This window comes from Trichechus manatus, unplaced genomic scaffold (genome assembly GCF_000243295.1).
Source record: "Trichechus manatus latirostris isolate Lorelei unplaced genomic scaffold, TriManLat1.0 scaffold00119, whole genome shotgun sequence".
NCBI classification, from domain to species: Eukaryota; Metazoa; Chordata; class Mammalia; order Sirenia; family Trichechidae; genus Trichechus; species Trichechus manatus.
The window spans coordinates 186,225-213,528 of NW_004444055.1; the positions used below are offsets into that span (position 1 = coordinate 186,225).

A 27,304-nucleotide genomic window follows, 5' to 3' on the forward strand; every position below is an offset into this window, starting at 1 on the left:
TTAAAAAAAAAAAAAAAACTAATCTTCGCTCGAAGGCTATCTAAAAATAGGCAGCAGGCCAGATTTGGTCATGTGTTACAGTTGGCTGACCCCTGCTCTAAATGTGGATCAATATAGGTTTACCTTATTAGGACAAACTTCACGGTGGTTAAGAACTTGGCTGCTAACCAAAAGGAAGGCAGTTTGAATCCACCAGTCACTGCTTGGAAACTCAATGGGGCACTTCTATTCTGTCCTATAGGGTCGCTATGAGTCAGAATCGACTCAACAGCAACGAGTTTTTATATTAGAATGTATTTTAAGATTTAAAAAATTAATGTTACTTTAACTGGTCATAAGTTCACACACTTCTACAAATTTTTTGGATTCAGTTAGTTAATTTGGCAGGTGATTCCAGGAAGCATAGGTAAGAGTATAGGAAGTGAGACAGGTCAGAGAGAAACAAGCCAGTAAAGCGTGCATTTTTAGGTGGATTACAGCCACAGGCAACTAGGGCTCAAACCTGCTGAGCCCTCTGAGAGCCCATGTCAGAATTTTCCCCTCATGTGAGTGACCTGGGATATGTATCTACCAACTCCAGGCCCTTGTTGCTTGAGGGATGCTTCTGGGGTATTGATTCTTCCTCTACTTCACATAATTTTAACGTTATCTTTTTTCTTACAAAGATCTCATAAGCAGAAATTTTGATTTACTTTTTAACTCTGTTGACAAATGTTACAATGAAAAAAATAAGATTATAACTAGGGATAGCTAAAACTGACTTTTCTTATTAAGATCCTAAATAATTTAATACAAATTCTACTGTAATAAAAACACTATAATAGAGAGTAACTGCTGCCATGTAAAATGAATGAATCAAACCATCAAACTTTATTTCTATACTTTCTCAGAATATCTCTCAAGGGGAAGATCAAGTAACTTATTTATTCTAAATTAAATGAGTGGGCCATTTTATACTCATTTAACAGAGCAGTTTTAATTAACACAAAACAGCCAAAAAGGGTTTATCTACAGATAAACCCAAAAAAACAAACCCACTGCTGTGGAATTGATTCTGACTCATAGTGATCCCATAGGGTTTCCAAGGCTGTATACACTCTACAGAAGCAGACTACCGTATCTTTTTCCTGTGGAGCCACTGTTGGTTTTGAACCATTGAACTTTTCATTAGCCACTTCAACCACTGCACCACCAGGGCTCCTAATCTACAGAGAGGTAGTCCCAATTCCTGGAAGCGTTAAGTATCATTTAAAACTTTTAGGATTGTTGGCTCTACCTTCAGATAAGCAGGATAAACAAATCTCCAAATGGGAATTAGTTCAAATGTGTATCTAGGCAATTTCAATTCAATAAAACCAAGTTCTCAAAGACGGTTGTGTTTCCAAGGTATGTTCGGAATGGATTCCTTTGTTGTATTAAATAAAAACTTCACTCAAGAGCATGCAAGATCATCTTTGCATCATTAACAGTCTCTTACAAAGCTGTCAGTCTGGTGCTGGTGCTTAATTGCTCTGTGAGTTTACTTCTGTTAAAAAAAAAAAGGTTGCCATTGAGTCAACTGTGCTAAACAGGATTTTCAATGGCTAATTTTTTGGAAGTAGATACCCAGGCCTTTCTTCCGAGGTGCCTTTGGGCAGACTGAAACCTCCAATCCTTTTGGTTAGCAGCTGAGCAGTTAACTCTTTGCACCACCCATGGCCTCCTTACTCCATTTGTTATTGTTAGGTGCTGTTGAGTTGATTTTTGACTCATAGCAACCCCATGTGACAGCGTAGAACTGCACCATAGGGTTTTCTTGGCTGCAATGGTTCTGGAAGCAGATCGCCAAGTCATTCTTCCATGCAGAGGGTAGGTGGGATCAAACCTCCAACCTATCGGTTAACAGCCAAGCGCTTACCTGTTAAGCCACCAGGGCTTCTTTTACCAAACCCAAACCCATTGCTGTCGAGTCAATTTCAACTAAGAGTGATCCTACAGGACAGAGTAGAACTGCGCATAGGGTTTCTAAGGCTGTACTCATTATGGAAGCAGACTGTCATATCTTTCTCCTGTGGAGCAGCTAGTGGATTCCAACTGCTGACCTTTCTGTTAGCAGCTGAGCACTTAACCACTGCACCACCAGGGCTCCTTAGGGCTCCATTTAGGCAGTGATAATTCTCTTTAAATACAGTTGGTCCTATCACCAAGGGGCATATATCCTAGGATATGAGACATAGCACATACAGCAAATACAGTTCAAATAGTATCTATATGATAGAATAAACCAAAACTAAACCAAACCTGTTGCGGTTGAGTGGATTCCGACTCAGAGCGGCCCTATAGGACAGAGTAGAACCGCCCCATTGGGTTTCCAAGGTGCGGCTGGTGGATTCGAACTGCTGACCCTTTTGGTTTGCAGCCAAGCTCTTAACCACTGTGCCACCAGGGCCTTCACCAATTAGTTCATTCAGTTGTAAAATGCAAATTTTTCTGTGTTAAGTAGATACCACATATTAATCTCTTCAAATTCATTCCATTTTATGAACATGTTTGCCTATCCTCCTCTCCAATCTCTGATATGTACAAACCAAAATCTATTTCCCTTGTTTTGAACTAAAGCCAATGAACCCTGGTATCGCAGTGGTTAAAGAGCTCGGCTGCTAACTGAAAGGTCAGCGGTTTCAACCTATCAACCACTCCTCGGGAGGAAGATGTGACAGTCTGCTTCCGTGAAGATTTACAGCCTTGGAAACCCTTATGGGGCTGTTCTACTCCATCCTATAGGGTCACTATGAGTCCAAATCAACTCCAGGATAGCGGTTTTTTTTTTTTAATTAAGGCACTCCTTTCATTTCTGTGGTCTTTGTCTTAAATGAACGGGTTCCTTCATTATTTTTTTCTTTTTTGCTTTCTCTGTGGTTAAAGTAGAAAGAGCTTTTTTTTGGTTTGTTTCTTCTTACTTTTAAACTGGGGAACTCTGGAGTGCTTACTATCACTTCTGTTTATCTCTATTTTCAACTAAAATCTATGTTTACATTTTGTATTCTAGGTCCTACTTAGCTATAACAACATAACAACTCCCTCCTAGTCTCCTTCATTTTCACATACCTAAATCAACAGTCTGAGAGATAAACTTTTTCCAGTAAAACTTTTTAACCCCCAAACCTGTGATTTCTTATGACTAAATCATGGAAATCCCACAATCTAATCCTACCCCAATGTCTGCCTTTAAGTCATGAATAATTCACTGAATTTCTTGACCATTACACTGCTGAACGTTATGTTTTTAAAGGTTTTTTAATCTTATTTTATTCATTATTTATTCTTGTTTGTGCCAAAATTTCCTTGGAAAAGACTGTGTAATCAATTCAACGTTCTTTTTATTAATTTGTTTAACCACCTATGTCAGCTTTTTAAGATTCTTGGATTTGTTAAAAATAAAACCAAGATAAGAAAAAACTATTAATTGTCAGCCCATCTTGACTTGCCTGCAAGACAGGAAACCAGTTCTGACTAGAACGTCAAGTAGTTTTGTCTTTTCTTTTTTAATTAAATACGTCAATGCTTTGTGAAGAGACTAACACACAGTGAACTAAGTATTTCATTTGTGAGTTGATAAATTTTGTTTTTCAACATTTCCAAGATTATGATTATGAAATGGATGATTAAAGGCTGTGACATTAACAAATGTAATTTTTCCTTTGCCTTCATAAAAGACATTATCATCATTATTTCTTATCTTCCAGAGAGCATTTTAAACTTAAATAGTTCTACATAAATATTAACTCATAACATTCATTAGGAGAATGTAAGATATAAATAAGGGTCATTCATTTGCTATAGAAGAATGTGAAGGATTATGAAAGTTGACAAAGTCACAGAGGATGTCAAAGATGTGATGTTAAGAGCAGCTTTCATGTTCTTGAAGTAAGTATAACTTACTATTTTATTTACCCATACACACAGTTTCCAAAAGAAGAAATACAGTCCCTGCTTTGAAAAGGAAAACTTGTCTGAATTTTCCTTGACTCCAGACTCTCTTTCAATTTATCAGCAGTTTCTTTCTTCGTAGCTTCTGTTGTACATTTTCTGGGCTAATTATAGCAGCTCTAGCTAGAAGTCCCTGGGGGGCACAAATAGTTACCTGCTTGACTACTAACTGAAAGGTTGGTGGTTCAAACCCACACAAAAGCACCTCTGAAGAAATGACTGTCAACCTGCAGCTGAAAGTTCACAGCCTGGAAAGCCCTTCGGAGCAGCTCTACCCTGCCACACATGGAGTCACCATGAGTTGGAACTGACTCAATGACAATGGGTTTGGTTTTTTGGTTTAGCTAGGGCTACTGGAACAAGATACTTTTTTCTATTTCTATATATGTATGACACGTATCCCAGAATGATAACTGAATTAATGGTATTGAACCAACATTCTTGATCTCTAGAATGTCACTGCCACTGAAGTCTTGGTTAAAAGCTGTAAACTTCCCTAGGGATTTTAAAGCATCATGAGCACTAAGGTAGTATTTTAATTAAATGATTAAATAAAAGATGTAACTAAAAAAACCAATATAATTAAAAGTATTCCAGATATAACTAGGAATATGACTGCCTCTAACACTAACAAGGAGCCATGGTTGCACAGTGGTTAAAGCACTCGGCTGCTAACAGAAAGGTTTGAACCACCAGCCGCTCCAGATGTGGCAGTCTGCTTCCATAAAGATTTACAGCCTTGGAAACCCTATGGGGCAGTTCTACTCTGTCCTACAGGGCTACTGTCAGTCGGAATCAACTCAACAGCAATGGGTTTGGTTTTGGTGAGACTATCAGGTCCCTGGGTGGTGCAACAGTTTGCACTAGACTGCTAACTAAAAGACTGGCAGCTGAAATCCACTCAGCAGTACTGTGGAAGAAAGGCCTGGTGATCTGCTTCTGTAAACGATTACAGCCAAGAAAACTCTATGGAGCTCAGTTCTACTCATGGAGTTGCCACGAGTTGGAACTGACTCAAAGGCAATGGTTTTTTTGGGTCTAAGATTAACAATGAAAATATCCATGCACATTCAAAGACCAAATGCATAGTTAAAGTAAATTATGTATGAATTCTACAAGGTCTATGATACAGTACCTCTGAGGTCCTAAAAGTAGTAACTTTGAAACACTGGCTGAAATAAACTGTGTGCTTTAAAAACATGTTGGCTACTTGCTAAGTCAGTCATGCTTTGGCCTTTCCACCTCCTGCCTTATTCAAGAAACTGTGCTGGCTTATTAACAGAAACAACTTGACACAACATTATTCTTCACAGGTTAGGTTAAGAACAGTAAACATTAAGTTTTATGAAATTAGAAGCTAAAAGTGAACAAAACACATTATAACATTTCATCATAGATGGACTTTGTACTACTTCCCATTTGGCAGCTATTCTTAGATACCTGTGTACTTCCATACTGGGCCCAAGGTTGGTATCTACAAGATGAGAGCATGAGCCCTCTGCAAGAGTTGGGGTAAAATATCAATTAGATTCTAAGGGAGAGAAGCCCTGGCTCATAAACTGTGAGGCCTCTGAGGAATATCCACTAGGAGTATTCAGCCATTCTCCTAATCTAATCTAATCACCAACATTGGCACCCAGCTTGATTGTTTCTGTTTTGTTTTCTTTAATGTTTGTTAAACCTCAGTGTTGCCAGAAGCAGAAGTATGAATGCCCAGGGCACAAAGCATTCCTTTCTCTCTCCTTGTGCTTCCAGCAATAATCTCCCGGCTGAGCAATCAAAAGAATCTAGAGCCATTTCATTGGGATCACAGTATTTTAGATCTGGAATACTGAAGACCATCTGAACAGTCCCACCAATTTCATAAATGGGAAAACCAAGGCCTAGAGCAGTGAAGCGGTTGTCCAAGGCTACACAGCAAATTTAAAAAAGAAAGAAGTGTAGAACCCAGGATTCCCAATCACTTGTCTTTTTTTTTTTTTTTTTTTTAATCAGTAAGTATAGTCAAAGGAGCCCTGGTGGCACAGTAGTTAAAGCTCGGCTGCTAACCAAAAAGGTCAGCATTTCGAATCCCCCAGCTGCTCCTTGGAAACCCTACAGGACAGTTCTACTCTGTCCTACAGGGTTGCTATGAGTCTGAATTGACTTGACAACAATATATATATTTTTTTTTAATAGTCAAAGCAGAGTCCCTGGGTTGTGCAAACAGTTAACATACTCAACTATTAATGTAAAGGCTGGAGGTTCGAGTTCACCCAGAGGTGCCTTGGAAGAAATGCCTGGCAGTCTACCCCTGAAAAATTGGCCATTGAAAACCCTAGGGAGCACAGTTGTACTCTGACACACATGGGGTCACCACAAATCAGAACTGACTCAACAGCAACTGGTATTTATAGTCAAAGCACATAAGGCTGAGATGTCTTTTCTACTGGATTCCCTATAACTCTTCTGATCTCACATCTGGATCCAGACACACTGGTCCTCAGGCTCCGTTAAGAGATTTCTTGGGAATGGAAATGGCTCTTTCCGCCTCATTTCCATTAATCCAGAGTCATACTGATGAAAGCAAAAAAATCTTCAAATAACCATGACAACCCAAACAACAAATGTCAATGGCCATTAGTGGACTTTCTTTATCATCCTTTTGGTTTTTACACTCATGGCTAGAATGCTGAACACTCCCCTGCCTCTATGTAAATTTCCATGTGCAGGCAAACTTAAATCATTTCTATAAAACAATTTGCAAAATATAACATTGTGTGCTCACATTACTAGTGTAGTGTCCCAACTGAAAGTCTCAGTTCCCTTTGCATAAGATAGGTTTTGCAATGATTTATTTTAGTCCTTTCCCTAAACAATTACTTTGGGTCTTCAGTGTTCACTTTAGACTTTTACCTTTGCATTTTCTTGTTTGAATTAAAGTGATGTAGAAACCACAACCTGATTAGGATAGTAATCAACGCAAACACTATAAATACAGGTTATTTCCTAGGGAAGGCCTATAAATGGCCACTGACACAGACACAAAATAGCACAAGGAGGAAGGAACATCATGCAGGAGGTAAGAGCCACAGTGATGAACTAGAGGCCCAGTTTTTAGTCCCAACTCCAGCAACTCACTTTATGCTTTTAGCCAAGATGCTTAATCTATTCAGGGCTTCCGTTTCTCTGTCTGTAAAATTAGGGATTTGTCTAATCTGTGCTATCCAACAAGGCAGCCACTAATCACTAGGAAAATGGTGCAAAGTTCATCAGTGAAGAAATGATATAGTATGTCTGTCCAGTTTCATGTTCCAATTACATAAAATACATGTTTCCTGCTCTTCACCCAATTTATGCAGAATATTACAGCTAATAAACCAGAAATCCACTAAATATGGCTAATGTAACTGAGAAGTTAAAATTTTCATTTTACCTAACTTTGTTTTAATTTAAAATCTGTACTTGTCCTTAAAAAGCTAGAAACAGAAGTACCATATGATACAGCAATCCTGCTCCTTCGAATATATCCTAGAGAATTAAGAGCTGTGACGTGAATAGATACATGCACATCCATGTTCATTGAAGCACTGTTCACGATAGTAAAAAGATGGAAACAACCTAGGTGCCCATCAATGGACGACTGGATAAATAAATTATGGTATATTCACATAGTGGAATACTATGCAATGATAAAGAAAAATGATGAATCTGTGAAACATAACATGGAGGAATCTGGAAGGCATTATGCTGAGTGAATTTAGTCAGTCACAAAAGGGCAAATATTGTATAAGACCACTATTTTAAGAACTCAAGAAAAGGTTTAACACAGAAGAAAACATTCTTTGATGGTTATGAGGGTGGGGAGGGAGGGAGAGGGTTATTCGCTAACTAGATAGTAGACAAGTATTATCTTAGGTGAAGGGAAGGACAGCACACACTATAGGGGAAGTCAGCACAACTGGACTAAACCAAAGCTAAGAAGTTTCCTCAATACAGCCGAACACTTCAAGGGACAGAGTGGCAGGAGTGGGGGTCTGGGGACCATGCTTTCAGGGGACCTCTAGGTCAACTGGCATAACAAAGTTTATTAAGAAAATGTTCTGCATCCTACTTTGGTGAATGGCATCTGGGGTCTTAAAAGCTAGGGAGCAGCCATCTACAATGCATCAATTGGTCCCAACCACCTGGAGTAAAGAAGAATGAAGAACACCAAAGTCACAAGGAAAGTATTAGCTCAAGAGATAGAAAGAGCCACATAAACCAGAGACTGCATCAGCCTGAGACCAGAAGAACTAGATGGTGCCTGGCTACCACCAATGACCCCCCTGACAGGGAACACAACGGAGAGTCCCTGATGGAGCAGAGAAAAGTGGGGTGCAGAAGTCAAATTCTAATAAAAAGACCAGGCTTAATGGTCTGACTGAGACTGAAGGAACCCCAGAAGGCATGGCCCTCGGACTCTCTGTCAGCCCAGAACTAAAACCATTCCCGAGGCCAACTCTTCAGACAAAGATTAGACTGGATTATTGGACATAAAATGATACTCATGAAGAGTGCTTCTTAGCTCAAATAGATACATGAGATCAAATGGGCAGCTCCTGTCTGGAGGTGAGATGAGAAGGCAGAGAGGGTCAGGAGCTGGTTGAATGGACACGGGAAATCAGGGGTGGAAAGGAGGAGTATGCGGTCATAGTATAGGAAGAGCAATTAGGGTCACTTAACAATGTATGTATAAATTTTTGTATGAGAGACTAACTTGAATTGTAAACTTTCACTTCAAGTACAACAATTTAAAAAAATCTATAGTTGACTCGGTTACTGTAAAACTTTTAAGTATGTTTAGAACAACTTAGGTATATGAATCTACATTTTCAACTGTAAATTTCATGAAAATCTAAATATACAGTAGGAGTCCCTGGGTGGTGCAAATGTTAACGTGTTCAGCTGCTAACTGAAAGGCTGGAGGTATGAGTCCATCTGGGGGTACCTTGGAAGAAAGGCCTGGCAATCTCTTTTGAAAACTTAGCCACTGAAAACACTATGGTGCACAGTTTGACTGTGACACATATGGACTTGCCATGTGTCAGAACTGACTCAAGGGCAATTGGTACTATTAAAATATAAATATTTCTAATGAAAATTTTGTTTCCAAACTCGGATGTGCTGTAGGTGCAAAATACATACAGGGTTTTGAACAATATGAAAAAATGAATGCAAAATATTTCATTAATAATTTTATATTGATTATATGTTAAAAGGATAATATTCTAGATATGTTGGATGAAATAAAATTTATTATACTTAATTTCACTTACTTCTTTTTACTTTTTATAACGTGGCTATTAAAAAATTTAAAATTACCTATGTGACTTGCATTATATTTCTATCAGACAGCACTGGCTTAGATGTTCTGAAACATGTCTTAATATAATCACTTATTATTAAGACATAATAATATCAGGAGGGACCAGTCCCTGGAGAAGGACATCACGCTTGGTAAAGCAGAGGGTCAGCAAAAAAGAGGAAGACCCTCAACAAAATGGATTGACACAGTGGCTGCAACAATGGGCTCAGGCATAACAATGATTGTGAGGATGGCGCAGGACCGGGCAGTGTTTTGTTCTGTTGTTCATAGGGTCACTATGAGTTGGAGCCAACCTGACGACATCTAACAACAACAACGTTATTAAGATTGGCCTCAGTACTGTAGTTTGAGTACACAAAACAGCCACTTAAAAAGTGTTCTATGTGGTATTTTATGCCTTCAACTAACATTTTACACTTATTTCTTTGATTGGATGTGGGTGGGCACCTGACCCAAATGGAGTAAGCAGGATGTCCCTCCCAAGAATCAGTGATGATAATAAGAACTGAATAGATATACAAACCATGGTACATACACACAATGGAATACTATGCAATGATAAGGAACAATGATGAATCTGGGAAATATCTCACAACAGGGATGAATCTAGAGGGCATAATGCTGAGTTAAATGAGTCAATCACAAAAGGACAAATAGTGTATGAAACCACTATTACAAAAACTTAAGAAAAGGTTTACACACAGAAAGAAACAATCTTTGATGGTTACAAAAGGAGGGGAGGGGTGGGGAGAGAAAAACACAACTAGATAGTAGATAAGTGGTAACTTTGGTGAAGGGTAAGAAAGTACACAATACTGGGGAAGTCAGCACAACTTGACCAAGGCAAAGTAACAGAAGCTTCATAGACACCTCCAAACTTCCTGAGGAACCGAGACACTGGGGCTGAGGGCTGGGGACCATGGTCTTGGGGGACATCTAGTTCAACTGGCATAACATAGTTTATAAAGAAAATGTTCTACATCTGTGTTGAGTAGCATCTGTGGTCTTAAAAGCCTGCAGCTGGCCATCTAAGATGCATCTACTGGTCCCACCCCATCTGGAGCATTCAAAGAAAACCAAAGATACAAAGGAAAGATTAGTCCAAAGGACTAACAGACCACAACTACCACAGTCTCCACCATACTGAGCTCAGAACAACTAGACGGTGCCTGGCTACCACCACCAACTGCTCTGGCAAGAATCACAATAGAGGGCCCCAAGACAGAGTGGGAGAAAAATGTAGAACAAAATTCAAACTCCCAAAAAAGACCAGACTTACTGGTCTGATAGAGACTGGAGAAACCCTAAGAGTATGGCCTCCAGATGCCCTTTTAACTCAGTATTTACAAGTCACTGCTGAAGTTCACCCTTCAGCCAAAGATTAGACAGGTCTATAAAACAAACAATAACACATGTGAGGAATGTACTTCTTAGTTCAATCATGTATACGAGACTAAATGGGCACACCAGCCCAAAAGCAAAGATGAGAAGGTAGGAAGGGACAGGAAAACTCGACGAATGGAAATGGAGAACCCCGGGTGGAGAAGGGGAGAGTGTGGATACATTGCAAGGGTGGCAACCAATGTCACAAAACAATTTGTGTATTAATTGTTTAATGAGAAACTAATTTGCTTTATAAACTTTCACCTAAAGCACAATTAAAAAAAAAACAAAAAACACATAAGCAAAGTGAAAAAAATCTAATGAACAAACTGCAGAGAAAATACTTATAATTTCCCTAATATGTAATAGGGAAATATTAGTTTCCCTAATATGTAATATGCAATAGAGTAGGTTTGGAAAGTATAAAATGTGGGAAAAATAATACATAGATTCCTATTGACTTTCTTGTCCCTGGGTGGTGTAAACAGTTAATGGGTTAGGCTGCTAATCAGAAGACTGGAAGTTGGAGTCCATCCAGAGGCACCTCAGAAGAAAAGCCTGGAAATCTACTTCTGAAAAATCAGCCATTGAAAACCCTACGGAGCACAGTTCCACTCTGATGCACGTGGAGTCTCCACGAGTCAGAGTTACTCCATAGCAACTGGTTATTGGCTTGTTTATGAAAATAATATTCCTTGCAGGTAATCTCAGAATCCGGTGCAGATGAAATGGGGAGAGGAGGTGGTGGAAGGGGAAGATTTTAACTGTGTATGAATTCTTATGGTTTTGTAATTTGGAAACATGTGAAGTTATATTTCTTTCAATATAAACATTAAAAAAAAAAAAAGGTTTATAGCCTTGGAAACCCTACGGGGCAGCTCTACTCTGTCCTACAGGATCGCTATGAATGTTAGTGGGTTTGGTTTTTTGGTGTATATATACATATTTATATGTACCAAAGAAGAGAGCTTGTGTGTGTGTGTGTGTGTGTGTGTGTGTGTGTGTGTGTGTGTGTATATATATACATATATATATACATATAAAACCCGTTGCCATCGAGTCGATTCCAACTCATAGCGACCCTATAGGACTGAGTAGAACTGCCCCATAGGGCTTCCAAGGAGTGCCTGGTGGATTCGAACTGCCAACCTTTTTGGGTAGCAACCATAGCTCTTAACCACTATGGCCCCAGGGTTTCCATATATATACATACAGATACACACGCTCTCTTCTTGAGTAGACAGAGTGATGTAATACATACATATATATATATACACACACACACATATACACACACATATGTGTGTGTGTGAGTATGCATATATAAAAAAAATCACTCTGTCTACTCAAGAAGGGTCAGAATTTCAAATGCTAAACCATGGGAATGGCAAGGGCAATGGGCAAAGGCCAAAGGCAGCAGTGCCATACAAAAAGAGGTTAAGTGGCTGAGAAGTGAAATGGTGCGTACCTGAGAAAGGGTGCTGCAGAGGGAAAGATGGCTGGGAGGGTTATTGCTAGAGGAACATTATATATGGTGCCAATGACTTCTCCATTTAGTCCTGCTTTTAAGAAATAATCTAATTAAAAACTGACAAAGATATCATAGTCAAGATTAGTTAAGAATCATCAACAGATGATGAAACTTTGATGAGGGCCAGGTCTTAAAGTGTCCTCTCAAAGATTTCTTCTTAGTTGCTAAAGAGTAAATATACCGAAAGGGTTGAACATCTTAGCCAGGTGATCAAAACTAACAGACACCAGGAAGGGACGATGGACATCGTATGCCGCTGGATGTGATAACGTGAAAAAGACACATCATCACTTCTGTAATTTCCTGGCTGGGAATGCATACTCTGAATTTAATCACTAAGAAGCATAAATCAAACCCCAAATGAGAAATATTCTATTTAAAGGGGGTCAAACCAAACCAAAACTGTTGCCATCGAGTTAATTCCGACTCTTAGCGACCCTACAGGACAGAGTAGAACTTCCCTATAGGGTTTCCAAAGAGTGCCTGGTGGATTTGAACCTCTGACATTTTGGTTAGAAGCTGTAGCTCTTAACCACTATGCCACCAGGGTTTCCTTAAAAGGGATAGCAGCTGCATTATTTAAAAAAATTAACGTCATAAAGACAAAAAAAAGCTAAGGAATTCTTCTAGATTAAAGAACACTAAAGAGACATGATGTATTATCTCCTATTGCTGCTGTAACAAATAACCACAATCTTAGAGGCTTAAAACAACACAAATTTACTATCTTACAATTTGAGAGGTCAAAAGTCCAAAATGGGTTTTACCACGCTAAAATCAAGGTGTTGGGGGAGGAGGGGCTGTGTTTCTTCTAGAGGCTCTAGGGAAGAATCCGTTTCCTTGCCTTTTCCAGCTTCTAGAGGCCAACAATACTGCTCAGTTCCTGGCACCCTCTTCCATCTTCAAAGTCAGGAGTATAACATTTTCAAACCTTTCTCTGGCTCTGACACTCCTGCCTCCCTTTTATAAGGACCCTAGTGGTTACATTGATCCCATCTGGATAATCTAGAATCATTTTCCTATCTGAAGATTTTTAACATAAACACATATGCAAAGTCCCTTTTGCTATGTGAAGTAATCTATTCATGAGTTTTGGGGATTAGCACAGAACACCTTTTTGGGAATCATTATTCTGCCTACCACACGTGGTATCTATAAATGCAAATCAAATCATGAACAGATCTTGAACTCCGTATAGGAAAAGAAATGGGGCAGGGCAGGGGACACAGTTCTGACTGGGGCCATTGATACAACTGAAATACAGCCAATAGATTAGATAAAAGTAGTTTAATTATTGCTAAACTTATCCAAGTTTGAAGTTTACAGCTGTACTATGGTTGTATAAACGTAGGACAACGTCCTTTACTTAGGAAATACACACCTACGTATTAAGGGGTAAACTGCCATGACACACGCAATTTACTCTCAAGGAGTTCAGAAAAAATAAATAAAACACATACGTGCACACACAGAAAGTAAGTCATTGATAAAGCAAATCAAGCAAAATATTAATAAATGAATGTTGATTAAAGGGTATATGGATGTTCTTTGAATATTCTTGCAATATTTCTGTGAATTTGAAATCATTTTGTAATAAAAAGTTTAAAAACATGGTGAATATATAATTTACTTTAATTAAAAACTGATTTTTTTTTTTACTCAAATACCACAAGCAACTCAAAGTTTATACAATTTTACAGACATTAGAATGAATGCAGATGCATGGCACAAACTGAGCAACTCAATTTTCGTTCTTTCCCTGATAACATTATTACTTTATAAAAAGGACCAGAGATATTTAGGTATTTTTAAGGTTAGAAAGCTAAAAAAAGAAAAAAAAATACTAACAGTCTGGTAATATGGTGCAATTGTTAAGAGCTTGGCTACCAACCGAAATGTCGGTGGTTTGAATCCACGCAGTGCCTCTGTTGAAGAAAGAACCTGGCAATCTGCTCCCTTAAAGACTGCTGTTACTGTTGTTAGGTGCTGCCCAGTTGGGTCCAAATTATAGTGGCCCTATGTACAACAGAATGAAACACTGCCCAGTCCTGCACCATCCTCACAGTCATTGCTATGTTTGAGCCCACTGTTGCAGCCACTGCGTCAATCCATCTCATTTGGTGGTCTTCCTCTTTTTCCATGACCCTCTACCTTATCAAGCATCATGTCCTTTTCCAGGAACTAGTCCGTCCTGATAACATATCCAAAGAATGTGATACAAAGTCTCAACATCCTTGCTTCTAAGGAGCATTCTAGCTATGTTTCTTTCAAGACAGATTTATTGGTTCTTCTGGCAGTCCATGATATACTCAACATTCTTCGTCAGCACTATAATTCAAGTGCATTAACTCTTCTTCAGTCTGCCTGATTCATTGTCCAGCTTTCACATGCACATAAAGCAATTAAAAACAGCATGGCTTGGGTCAGGTGCACTTTAGTCCTCAAAGTGACATCTTTGCTTTTCAACACTTTAAAGAGGTCTTTTGCAGCAGATTTGCCCAATGCAAATGTCATTTGATTTTCTGACTGCTGCTTCCATGGACATTGATTGTGGATGTAAGTAAAATGAAATCCTTGACAACTTCAGTATTTTCTCCTTATCATGATGTTGTTTATTGGTCCAGTTGTCAAAATTTCTGTTTTCTTTATGCTGAGGTGTAATCCATACCGAAGCCTGTAGTCTTTGATCTTCATCAGTAAGTGCTTCAAGTCCTCTTCTCTTTCAGCAAGCAAGGTTGTGTCATTTGCATATTGCAGTTTGCTAATGAGTCTTCCTCCAATGCTGATGCCAAGTTCTTCTTCATATAGTCCAACGCATTGCCATCGAGTCGATTCCAACTCATAGTGGGCCTACAGAACAGAGTAGAACTGTCCCATAGGGTTTCCAAGGAGCAGCTGGGTGGATTCAAACTGCCAGGCTTTTGGTTAGCAGCCTAGCTCTTAACCACTGTGCAACCAGGGCTGCTCATAAAGTCCAGCTTCTCGATTTACTCAGAATATAGATTGAACAAGCATGGTGAAAGAATGCAACCCTGACACACCTTTCCTGATTTTAAACCACGTAGTATTCCCTTGTTTTGTTCGAAGGACCACCTCTTGGTCTATGTGCAGGTTCCTCATGAGCACAATTAAGTGTTCTAGAATTCCCATTCTTCGCAATGTTATCTATAATTTGTTATGATCCACACAGTCGAATGCCTTTGCATAGTCAATAAAACACAGGTAAACATCTTTCTGGTATTCTCTGCTTTCAGCCAAAATCCATCTGACATAAGCAATGATGTTTCTTGTTCCACAACCTCTTCTGAATCCGGCTTGAATTTCTGGCAGTTCCCTGCCGATGTACTGCTGCAACCATTTTTGAATTATTCTCAGCAAAATTTTACTTGCATGTGATAGAAATATATTATTTGACAATTTCCTCATTCTGTTGGAACACCTTTCTTTGGAATGGGCAACAATATGGATCTCTTCTAGTTGACTGGCCAAGTAGCTGTCTCCCAGATTTCTTGGCATAGACAAGTGAGTGCTTCCAGCGTTGCCTCCATTTGTTGAAATATCTCAATTGATATTCTGTCAATTTCTGGAGGCTTGTGTTTTTGCCAATGCTTGGACTTCTTCCTTCTATACCATTGGTTCTTGATCATATGCTACCTCTTGAAATGGTTGAAAACTGACCAATTCTTTTTGGTACAATGTGTATTCCTTCCATCTTTTTTTGATGCTTCCTGCATCCTTTAATATTTTCTCCGCAGAATCCTTCAATATTGCAACTTGAGGCTTGGATTTTTTTCTTCAGTTTTTTCAGCTTGAGAAGTGCCGAGCATGTTCTTCCCTTTTGATCTTACAACCTAGCTTACAGCCTAGAAAACTCCACAGGGCAGTTCTACTCTGTCACGTAGGGTCACTATGAGTCACAATGGACTCCATGGCCCCTGAAAATAACAACAAGAGTTTAAAATAGGATTGGTAATTACTGTTGGACTTAAGTACTAACTGGTTGATCACACTGCTATTTGTGAGAGAGAATAGGCCAGGTAATTTTCTAAGAAGTCCCTTAAAATAGCAACCTTCCTTTTCCAGGTGTATTTAGCTGATTTCTAAAACAAAAGTAAAAATTAAAATGTTTCTACTCTAGGAGTTGTTTTCTGCCTAGGGCCTAAGGCCAAATTTTATTGCTTTGGCCCTAGAGAAGCCTTCTGGCACCCACCCTGTCTCCCACTCCACCCTCTATTGTTTAAACACAAAAGACTGGGCAGCTGGGACTCTGATCAACAACAAATCAGTGGCTTTTGGACTGTGAAACTTCTCTGGTATTGGCAGAAACTAATGTTTTACAATGAAGGTAAAACAAAGGGTAAGACCCTTGTTTCAGACCAAAGGCCTAGGGACAAGCTTGTTTTTCTTGCCAACTGTGGAACAGTGCTCTCCACTTGTGCCAGGAAGACGTGCCAATGCCAAATAATAGGGGACTTTTCTTAATTACAGAAACCAGAAGGGAAAAAAAAAATATGGCAAAGAATCAACTTTATTTTTTCTTACTAGTTTGGCTACTGTTATCACTAGCCGATACTGGAGTATGTGATTTCGTACAATCTATGATTATACCAGAATGAACTTATCTCTTTAGTTATTTTCAATTTAACACGTTTTTTTTCAAAGAGCAGCATGATTTAAGTAAGGTTGGGAATCACTGCCCTAAATGCTGTTACAGTTAACAGCAGGGGAAGGTCTTTATTACCTAGGGGCCACTCTTACACTTTATCTCGCTATTTTGCTAGCTATAAAGTTGGCCTCCAACTCCTGGCAACCCCAACAGAAGGAAACACTGTCCAGTCCTGCACCACCTTCATGATCATTAGTGTGTCTGGGTGCACTGTTGTGGCTGTTGCCAGCTCCACAGATTTTTCTAAACAAGTATCTGTTGACTAAGTGACTGATAAGACTAACTTTCATGCTGCTATAATTTTTACATTGCTATTTCCAGAGAACTCTGACTAAATAGGAGAGATGTTTACTTAGATAATAATGGGACTTAAGAATAACTTTTTCAGCATTAAGATACATTCTCTAAAAAATTTTTGGTAGTTTATATTGATAATACCTACTAACGCAAGGTCTTCGACATTGACTTGAAATGATAGCCTTGCAGTCTTTGAAAAGCACTTTAAGCACAAGCACATAGCATTGCTCTATAAATATTAGCTATGTTATTTTAACATGGCAATAATTTTAATGGACTAATCCACAGAAATTACTCAAGACTAAAGACAACCTGCACAAAGTAGATGTGTAATAAGTATTTGGTAAATCATGGAAAGATGTTGACTGGCAGAACAGAGAGTAACACAAATGGTTTTAAATTTACTCAAGGAACACTATACAGTAGTAAAAATGAATCAAAATAGAACCACATGACGCATTTCAAAAACGTTGAAAAATATAAGCAAGTTGCAAAGTGTTATATATAGTATAATGGCATTAACACAAAATTTAGAATATGCAAAAAATACCATACATCATTTATGGATGCACAGTTTGCTGTAAAAGTATAAAAGCATGCAGAATCATTGAGTATAACTCCAGGGGATGCTATCTTCATCCCAAGTCCTGAAAACATACATTGGCATGGAAACTTCCAGCTCAGAAAAATAGTTACCCCTAAGAGACAAAGGTGAGAGTAACAAGGATTAGGGAGAGACACATAGAGGGCTTTAGTTTTATTTATGATTAAATAAGCATATTTGAAGCAAATGTAGCACAGTGGTAAGGTATGATATGCTATGTGGTGGACACACAGATGTTACATTATTCCCTATACTTGAAATATTACCTAATGTATGAATTCTGATACATGTAATGAGAAAAAAAATGAAAATTTCTTGGTTTCAGTAATAAAGCAGTAGCTATAATCATAACCACATATTTTTATTGTAAAGTCTCAGTCTCTATCAAACTCCTAATAAATTCAGAAATAAAATATTTGATGTTCTCAAATAAAATAGAAAAAAGATAGCTATACACAACCTTTACAAGTATGAAAATAACTTAGATAATTTTATACTCAAGTCTTTTTGTGGGGAGACTCAAGGAAAAAGACACATTGTGGCTACCTCTAAAGAAGATGATCTTACTTAAACTTTGGGAGTAGAGGCCTAAGACACATGTGCTGAAATGCTCACTCAAACCTGAAGTTTAGCAGCTGCTTGAGGAAAAAAATATAGCAGTCAAATTCCAAAGATACCTTCTTCAAATCTTGACAATTAGCAAACTCCTAAATGGCAGCAATCTCCTAGATTTCCTGTCTCAGTATGAATAATCCCAACACTCATGTCAGCTACTAAAATAAAACTTAGAAATGTACAGTTAACATACCAAAATGTCCATCCCGGGAACATACTTGAGGGATATCTTATAGTCTTTTGGAAGATTTGCCACCTACAGAGAGCAAAACAGAAACAAAACAAGAATTCCATAAGAAAATTCATGCACATCAATTCATCATAGTTTTTTTTTTTTTTAGAAGTTTGGAGGTGGGGGGGGGGAGAAAAAAAAACCCAACATACAAACAGTGTCAGTGGCCAGCATCACTGGGGAACTTGTAAGAAACACAAATCCTCAGGCCACACCAGACCTACTGAATCTTGCTTAACAAGCCCTTCACACTCAAGTCTAAGAATTACTGTTCTTTGTTGATCATAAAAAAAAAAAAAAAAGAGCTAGAGAACAACAAAATACTATTTAAGAGATGCACATGCTTTATGACTTAAATAATTTAGAAAGAGCCAGGGTTTTATAATATAACTTAATCTGCTTACCTAGGGCTCTGTGACCTTTTGAACATTTGAGACGCCTCAAATGTTTGCCTGGCTTCTTTTAAATTAAAAAAAAAAAAAATATTTCCATCAGTCACTGTGGCAGAAGTAAACAAGAACCAGGTTTGGAATCACAGAGTTTGCATCAAATCTAACCTCTTTGTACCTTTGTACAGATGGTTTCCCTCATCTGTAAAATGGAGATGAAAGTACCTGTATAAAATTGTCATTGTAATAACACATAAAAGACGCTGGGTCCATGTTCTTTATTGAGAGCTCTACTGGCAACCAACTTCCTAGGCGTATATGGGGTTCTAGGTTTTCCTATCTCCCTTCCTACCTATAACCTCAACACCTTCACCCTCATCTTTCTTTTAGATCACTGTCTGTTAAAATTCCTAGCTGAATAATGTAGGCAACAATTAGCCTATTGGGTTTTAAAACAATACACACTGTAAAAAAATTGGTTTTGCACTATTATGTCTTCCCCGCTTTGCAGTCTTTCATTTCCCCCTTCATTCTCTGTCTCTAACAACTTTACTTTCCTCTATAATAAATGGGGACCATGTGTATGTTTGCTGAGCTAGGTCATCTCCAACAAGTCTCCCATAACATTATACATAGATTTTTTTTTTTTTCCTGGTCTTGTCAATAGCTTCTAGGATCTGAGAACAATTTGATGAGGAAAGAATTCAGCGAAGGCGTAAAGTAGTCAGAGGGAGGCCAACGTAATAACTGATCCCACTGTGCTCGGAAGAATTTTCCTTCCAGGCATACCATCTCACATTCATCTCACCCCCCAAAAGCAGTCGCCTGGTTTGGCTGCTCCTTCTTCAGTTTATTTGATCATAACAGTGTCTAACACTCATTGAAACTTATTATGGGCCAGGCACTGTGCTCATTAAGGGCTTAACTTGCATTATTCGCATCCAATCCTCAGATTTGTCATATATTACCCCTATTTTACAAGCAAAGAAATTGAGCTCAAAGATATCAAGCGACTTGACTGAGGTCACATGGCTTCCATGTAAGGGTTACGAACAAGATCTGTTCCTGAGCGTGTCTTTAAGAATTTGTAGGTAAGTCCGAACAGGTGCATATGGTTCTTACTTAGCCTTACTTTAGTACAAGAAAAGGCGGAAACCTTTTCAATAATTTAAAAGCTGCGTGTGCAGCAAGTGAATGTGACTGTGGTGAAGAATTTGTTGTGAGTCTAGGTTGGTTCAATCATTTCCAAGTGAGAGCCGATTTACGTAACATTAAAGGGCAGGTAACAGTTGCCCATAAGCCAGACAGACGTTCGTAACCTGGGGATTGCCTTTATTAAATCTGGACTGGAAACCACATCTCACTGACAGCAGAGCTTCCCTGCCTCTTAGCTACACTGTATGTTTTCATCTGCCCTCTGGACACTTGGGTATTTTCCCTACATGAGTCTCCAACATCATGCTTCTTCATGCTATTCCCAATAAAACAACAAGATCCTCGCTCCTTATTGAAAACACATCTGAGCTGTCACGGAAGGTCTTTCTCACTGTTTTCATTTACTTTAGGGTTACCCTTGTACTTTACACTTAACTTTCTTTGTCTTGGTCAAACTTTCCACCATGCCTCCCATGCCTCTACAATTTCTTTTGTCTTCTGAATCTTCATCTCCATCCTTGAAGAGCAAAATGACCTAGTCCTTTTATGTCCTGTGCTCAGAGTTAGCCCCAGTGGAAGAGACACAGTAGATACCTTTGCAGGTGTGAAAGCTGATATATCAGACCAAGCAGCAACATTTCATTTTTTTTAATGAATCAACCATGTAAATTAAACCTACTATTCCAGAGACAGAAACATGGCAAGAAGTGACAGGTATTCTGAACACGAGCTGCTTGATAATCTAGTCCCTTCCCGAGTATAGTGTACACTATTTAAGAAATGCAAATACAGAATTGATTGAATTAGGATTCAGAAAACTGAGGATCTGGGTCTATCTAAAGAGCAGAGAAAATGTTAGGGATGCGCTGGTCAATTCCATTTTATTAGTAATTTATATATAGAAATTGGTTCAAAGAAACCAAAGAAGGTTTATGAGAAGTTTTTTGACCAAGACATTGAAATCACCACACTTTACCCCCTGGGGGAAATGTATAAGTTTATTGCTGCATTAAGCTTATTTCTTAATATTTAATTTCTGATGGGACTGAAAAATAATACTATTTTTGAAAAATGGTTCACCATTTATAACAAGTTATCATATACAGTCTACCACAATTTTATGAGGTACATATTATTAAATCCATTTTACAAATGAGGACACAGAGGCTCAGCGAGGTCATAGGCATCAGGAGTAACTGGTAGAGGTAGAACGCAAACCCTGGCTCTGTGTGCTGTGCTCAGCATAGTCATCTATAGGGCAATCTCCCATTTATGACTTTCCTGGTTTTCATTGGTTCCTTTCCAATTACATTTGGAAGAGAACTTAGGAAGTCAGGTTGTACATATTTATGGTCATTCATCAGCTCCTCTGATGTATATTGATCATTGGAGAAAGTTTTACAGAGTAGAGGGAGTCTCTGGCCAAAAATTTGGAAGACGTTCCTTAGAAGCAATTAGTTTCATAGGGGGGTCAGCAGCACACATTCTGGAAACAAGCTGCTCCTTTGAATTCTGGCCCTTCCACGTGCTAACTTGGGCAAGTTACATAATCTACTTTAGCCTCAATTTCCACATCTGTAGAATGGGAATGATATAATCTGGCTAATGGATTCATAAGGATTAAGTGTAAATTTTAACTCATGCAAAATACTTAGTGCTTAGCACGGTGTGTGAACATATGAGTTTCTATTATTAGTAATTGCGAGGGGGTGGGGCATTCTAGAGAGAGAAAAGGATATATGCAAAGGCAAAGAAATGGGAAAGCAGATGGAGTGTTTCGGAGAGGAGGGAAGACAAATCAGGCTGTAGCAGATAAGAGGCAGAAATAAGCCAGGAGAACCACACTGGAGGACCTGAAGCTGGGCTAAGCAGGTCATATAGAGGCAGGGTGGGCACAGGGAAGTTCAGCAGGAAAAGTTCTACCCTCAGAAATCTACAACAAGTCACTTCTGGCTTAGGTATGTTGCTTCAATTCTGTGGAACTACCACACCTCATCTGTAAAATAAAGAGGGCAAGCTAGGTTGTTACTTAAAAAAAAAAAAAGAAGAAGATCCAGTCAGATTTAACTTTTTTTGTCTAAGGCATGGGGAAGCACTGAAAAATAAGGAGGAAACCTGACGGTACATTCAGGAAGATAAGCCTGGAAGAATGGATCGGAGCAAGAGAGACTGGAGACAGGGACAGGTGAGGAAGCCACCAGTTAAGTGCTGAATATATGTTAAATACTTATACAAAGACTGTAAATTAGCAAAGCAGTAATGGAGTCTATATTCCAGGAAAGTATGCTGTTGGTAAGGGTTAGATAGACAAGTAACTAAGGCTACATATTTTGAAAACAAACCTATCCTAGTACTTTTGCCTTACATAATCCACTTTATGCAAGGTCTGAAGTGCTGGGATGTCAGACTATGCCAGACTGTAAAATACATAAAACGATCAAAACAAGCCACTTGATGATGGGCTAGCTTTATTAGGTGGGCCCCATCTGCTATCTCTTTTGGATGTCCTGAGGACTGATCATACTTAGTGACACTAAAAAAAACAAACAAACTCACACATAGGGGAATGGCAAGCAAGAGTATGGGAAACTAGGCCAAGAAAAAGTCATCGAAAGCCAAACAAGCACTGGCTGCATACCATACCCTGCAGGTATTTGGACTCAGGAAAAAAAGAACTTAGAGCCAGAACACTTAACTCCCCCGCTTCAGATCATGGATCTAAAACTTTTGGGTCTCATGATTCGAACATCACTGAGGTCCTTAAATCTCATGAAATCAGCAGCTGCTCGGACCTTCTTGAAGGGTAGCTTGCTTGTCCCAGTTACTTCTCAAGATGAGAATCAAATTGCATGTGACTCAGATTCCCTTGACACTGTATATAAAATATTATGCTTTTTAAGGAAAGGATCCACGGTTTTCAGATTCTCACTGTCATCTATGATCCGGAGAACTCATAACAACAACAATCAGATTGCCAGGCTTATCTTCCGTGACACCACCGGGTGGGTTAGAACCACCAGCCTTTAGGTCAGTCATCATTGTAGTTAATTGCATCAAGTCAATTCCAACTCATGGCAGCACCATGCGTGCAGAATAGAACAATACTCCTTAGGGTTTTCGAGCTGTTCCTTTTGGAAGCAGATTGACAGGTCTGTCTTCTGAGGTGCTTCTGGGTGGGTTCGAAACACCAACCTTTTGACCAGTAGTCAAGCACTTAACCTTCTGAGCTACCCAGGGACCTAAGATAAAGTGATTACTACCCAAGAAATAAAATTCAAGAGGTTACAATGATAATACCTAAACTGTAGTTGAAACTTCTATCTTAAATTAATGGGAAAGGCATTATAAATTATGAACTGGGTTCTTGTGTTCCAAAAGTAAATTGTTATGGGTTTAAACCTCCACTCAGCTTCCTAATCCCAAATGATTCTAGATAGATTACTTAATTTCACTAGGTCTCACATCATACAATTGTGAGGATTAACAGAGATAATCCGTGCAAAGTGCTCTGCATAGTGCCTGAATATTCATGCAGTAACTACTGCTTTAAAAAGTCAAGGAAAAGAAGACATATTATCTAATTAGTTTAGCCTGTGAAGGAAGAAAAACTTTTTTTCTTCATGGTAAGACTGACATGCTTGGTAAAATAGTAAGTCCTTTAGTTTACAGTTTTTATCAATATTTTTTCTATCATACTTCTATCCTTTATTTGAATAGTAAAAGTCCTAAATTTAGCTTTAAATAAACAGAGAAATTTCTACTGACCACAGGAACAGAAATTAAATGCTAAAGACTGCAAATTAATAAAAATGAACTTTAAAAAATATTCAGCTACCAAACCGAATATTCTTCAAAAGTCACACTAAATTATGAGACACCGATACTTTTAAAGAGATGATATGCATATGTCATTTGAAGAAAATTTTAAAATTCACCTAGAAATGGAGAGATTCAGAGACACCAATACTTCATTTTAATGTAGTGGTAATTTTATTTGGAGAAAATAGTATTTGAAGAAGAATAAAAACCAAATTTTTTAAAACTACCCACTCAAAGTGTGAAAATTTATTATCAGAGGAAATTTTATAATCTCCCATTACATTAGACTTCAGGAGTCATGTATTTAGGTATCCAACTTAAAATAAGTGCTAACCGCAAGACCAGGAAAACCAGAAATTTCTGGGTTCTAATCCTACTCTACTGACTTGTGGACTGACCTTTAAAAGATAATTTCACCTTTATAAGATGGGGATAAGACAGTGCCCTACCTAAAAGCAATATTCTGAGGAAGATAAATCATTACTCAATAGACATTTAAAGATAAAACTTCTTAAAGAGTAACAAAGCCACCTTTAATTAAATTCCCCCAGATGGAGGGAAAACATCATAACAAATGAAGGGGACTGAAGGGTGAATACCCAGCCAAACCAAACTCATTGCTGTCGAGTCGATTCCTACTCATAGCGATCCTACAGGACAGAGTAGAACTGCCCCATAGGGTTTCTGAGGAGCGGCTAATGGATTTGAACTGCCAACCTTCTTGGTTAGCAGCTGAGCGCTTAACCACTGTACCACCAGGGCTCCATAGGGAGAATAAAAGGGGAAAACTAATTTGAACTCTATCAATATTCGGATTCTTAACACTAAGAACCATTAAACAATCTAACTGTCCCACAGATATGAGTTTTTAAAGATTGATTCATCCTCTTCCTAGATACTTGACCCTTCCCTTAGGTAGGCCTGAGTTGGCCATTTAAAACAAGTCTGGCAACATTTTTTTAGAAACAAAGCAAAATGTTCTGAAAATAGATGAACTATTATGCTGAATAAACATGCCTGAAGGATTTCAAATGAAAACCATGGGGACTGTAGGGGCAGTACAATGTGTTCAAGAAGAAATTAAAAAAAAAAAAAAGTTAACAGTATAGCCATAAATCATGTGCTTCTGTGACATGAGAATCATCCCAAGCAAACAAATTTAAGGCTTCTGGGCACAGTGCACGCTGCCACCTAACCCAAAGGCGGTACCAACAGAGACTGCAAAGGAATGATTTCAGTTGAAGAAACTGAGCACCGGCAAAAAAGTACTGTTAGCCCACTTTCTTTTCCTCAAATAAAATGCTCCAAGGTTACACTTGCAAAGCAAAGTCCTCTCATTCAATGTAATTTTTAGTCAAAGCATTATCGAATTATTCTAAGACGTGCAACATGAAGCCATATCATTATGGAATAAAAGAATTTCAAAGCTGAAAAGGGTCCTCAAAGTTCTCTAACGCAGTGGTTCTTATCTTTTTGGGGGGAGAGGCGGTCACAGACTTCTCTGAGAAACAAATGAAAGCAATGCAGCCTCTCCTCAGAAATAAACAGAAGACACAGGGAGGCACAATTTATTTGGAATTCCAGTTGAAGTGGTTTGGATTCTCATTTTACAAATCAGGAAATTGAATTCAGAAGGGTTCAGTCATTTTTCCAAGGTCACAAAGCTAGGTAATAGTAAAGCTAGAAATCAAACAAGCCAGGATTCCTGGCTTACTTCAAGAGAATTTGCACCATCATTCTTAGAGAAAGCCTGTGATCACATATATCCATAAAACTCAAAAGTCACTTGCGTTTCAGTTTGAATAAGTGAAATTAATAAGTTTTAGGCTAACGATAAGGAGCCTGGGTGGCCCAAAGGTTAAGCATTTGGCTGCTAACCGAAAGGTTGGCAGGTTGAACCCACCCTGTGGCTCCAAGGAAGACAGACTTGGCATTCTGCTTCCATTGAAAATAAAGCTGAGGGCTTCCGGCAAAACGGTGCTCTAGGCAGAAGCACGATGCCGTACCTCCACAGCAAAGATTTGAAAAACTAAGCCGAACAGAGAAAACAGCAATCCTGAAACCCTAAAACATCAAATGAAGAGACAAAGAACTCAGCCAAGCACCAAATGGAGTGAGAAAACTGACAGAGAATGGAGAACAAGGAGAGATTCATGCAGAGGTCCCCTATCAGCTAACCCAGCACGGATCGGCCATCTTGGACTCCTATCAGAGACAGCAAATGGGGGTACGAGAAAGCAGCTTCACCGAGCTTAAAGCAGGAGACAACACAACTGGTGATTTACGATATATGCTTTCCCACCCCCCACCCTTCTTCACCCCCACTGGGCCTCCTCTGCTTCCTGCGGCCACAGTCTCTTGTCCTGGAAGTACCGGCTGCTTGGATTCCACCCACCCGAACTGGCCAGCTCTCTGAGTACCATTTGCTGACTGCTGGTGTTGCTTTTTTCCACTTCTTTTGATTTCTTCCTTACCTCTCACCACCTCCCCATCCTTTTGCTCAAATACCTGGTTCCGTGCGCCATCTTTGCTTCTTCCTGAGGGGCTGCGGAGCTCCAGTAATTTCTGATATATGCTTTCCCACCTCTCACCCTTCTTCACCCACATTCAGCCTCCTCTGCTTCCCACGGACACAGTCTCTTGTCCGGGAAGCACCGGCTGCTTGGATTCCACCCGCTTGCACTAGCTAGCTCTCGGTGTGCCATCTGTCGGGTGCTGGTGTTGCTTTTTTTCCCACTTCTTTTGATTTCTTCCTTACCTCTAACCACCTCCCCTCTTTTTGCTCAAATACTGGGCTCCCTGCGCCAACTTTGCTTCTTCCTGAGGGGCTGCAGAGCTCCGTTTGAGTGTGGAACTGCTTCCCAGTCTGGGCTCCCAGGCTGGTGGGATCCCGGGGCTTTTGTTTGTTTTGCATTGTTTGTTTGTTTTCTTTTCCTTTTCTTCAGTTGGGAGGCCATTCTGGCAAGGCAGTGCTGCGTGGCTTGGAACCTACCCCCTTGGCTTGCGCAGACGTGCAGAGGAATCCCTGAGCACATTTCTTTTTTCATTGGTTTTTATTTTCTGTTTTTTCAGGGGCCTTTCTTGTTTTTTTTAAATCTGTTTTGTTTTCTTTTCCCTCTTTTTCCCTTTTTGTCCTTCTTCATTACTCAGTTTCTCATCTCTCTATACCTTCCTTCTCTTTCTGTTCCGTGAATACCTGGTGGTGAATACCTCTACGCCTTCTAGCCAGGCTGTACTGCAACACCTGAGAACAACTTCCCCAGACCTCATAGCTGCACCAGTGGGATCCCTGGGAAC

At 39.1% G+C, this 27,304-nt stretch overlaps 1 protein-coding gene across 1 annotated transcript in view; it reads right to left on the bottom strand.

Annotated features, from left to right (window-relative positions):
- Positions 1–27,304, bottom strand: part of KITLG (KIT ligand) — a 109,624-nt gene that overhangs the window by 27,026 nt on the left and 55,294 nt on the right. Inside the window, exon 3 of the mRNA XM_023738551.1 lies at positions 18,606–18,668. Within this exon, the coding sequence (XP_023594319.1) occupies positions 18,606–18,668 (63 nt within the window). The remainder of the gene's footprint in view (positions 1–18,605; positions 18,669–27,304) is intronic.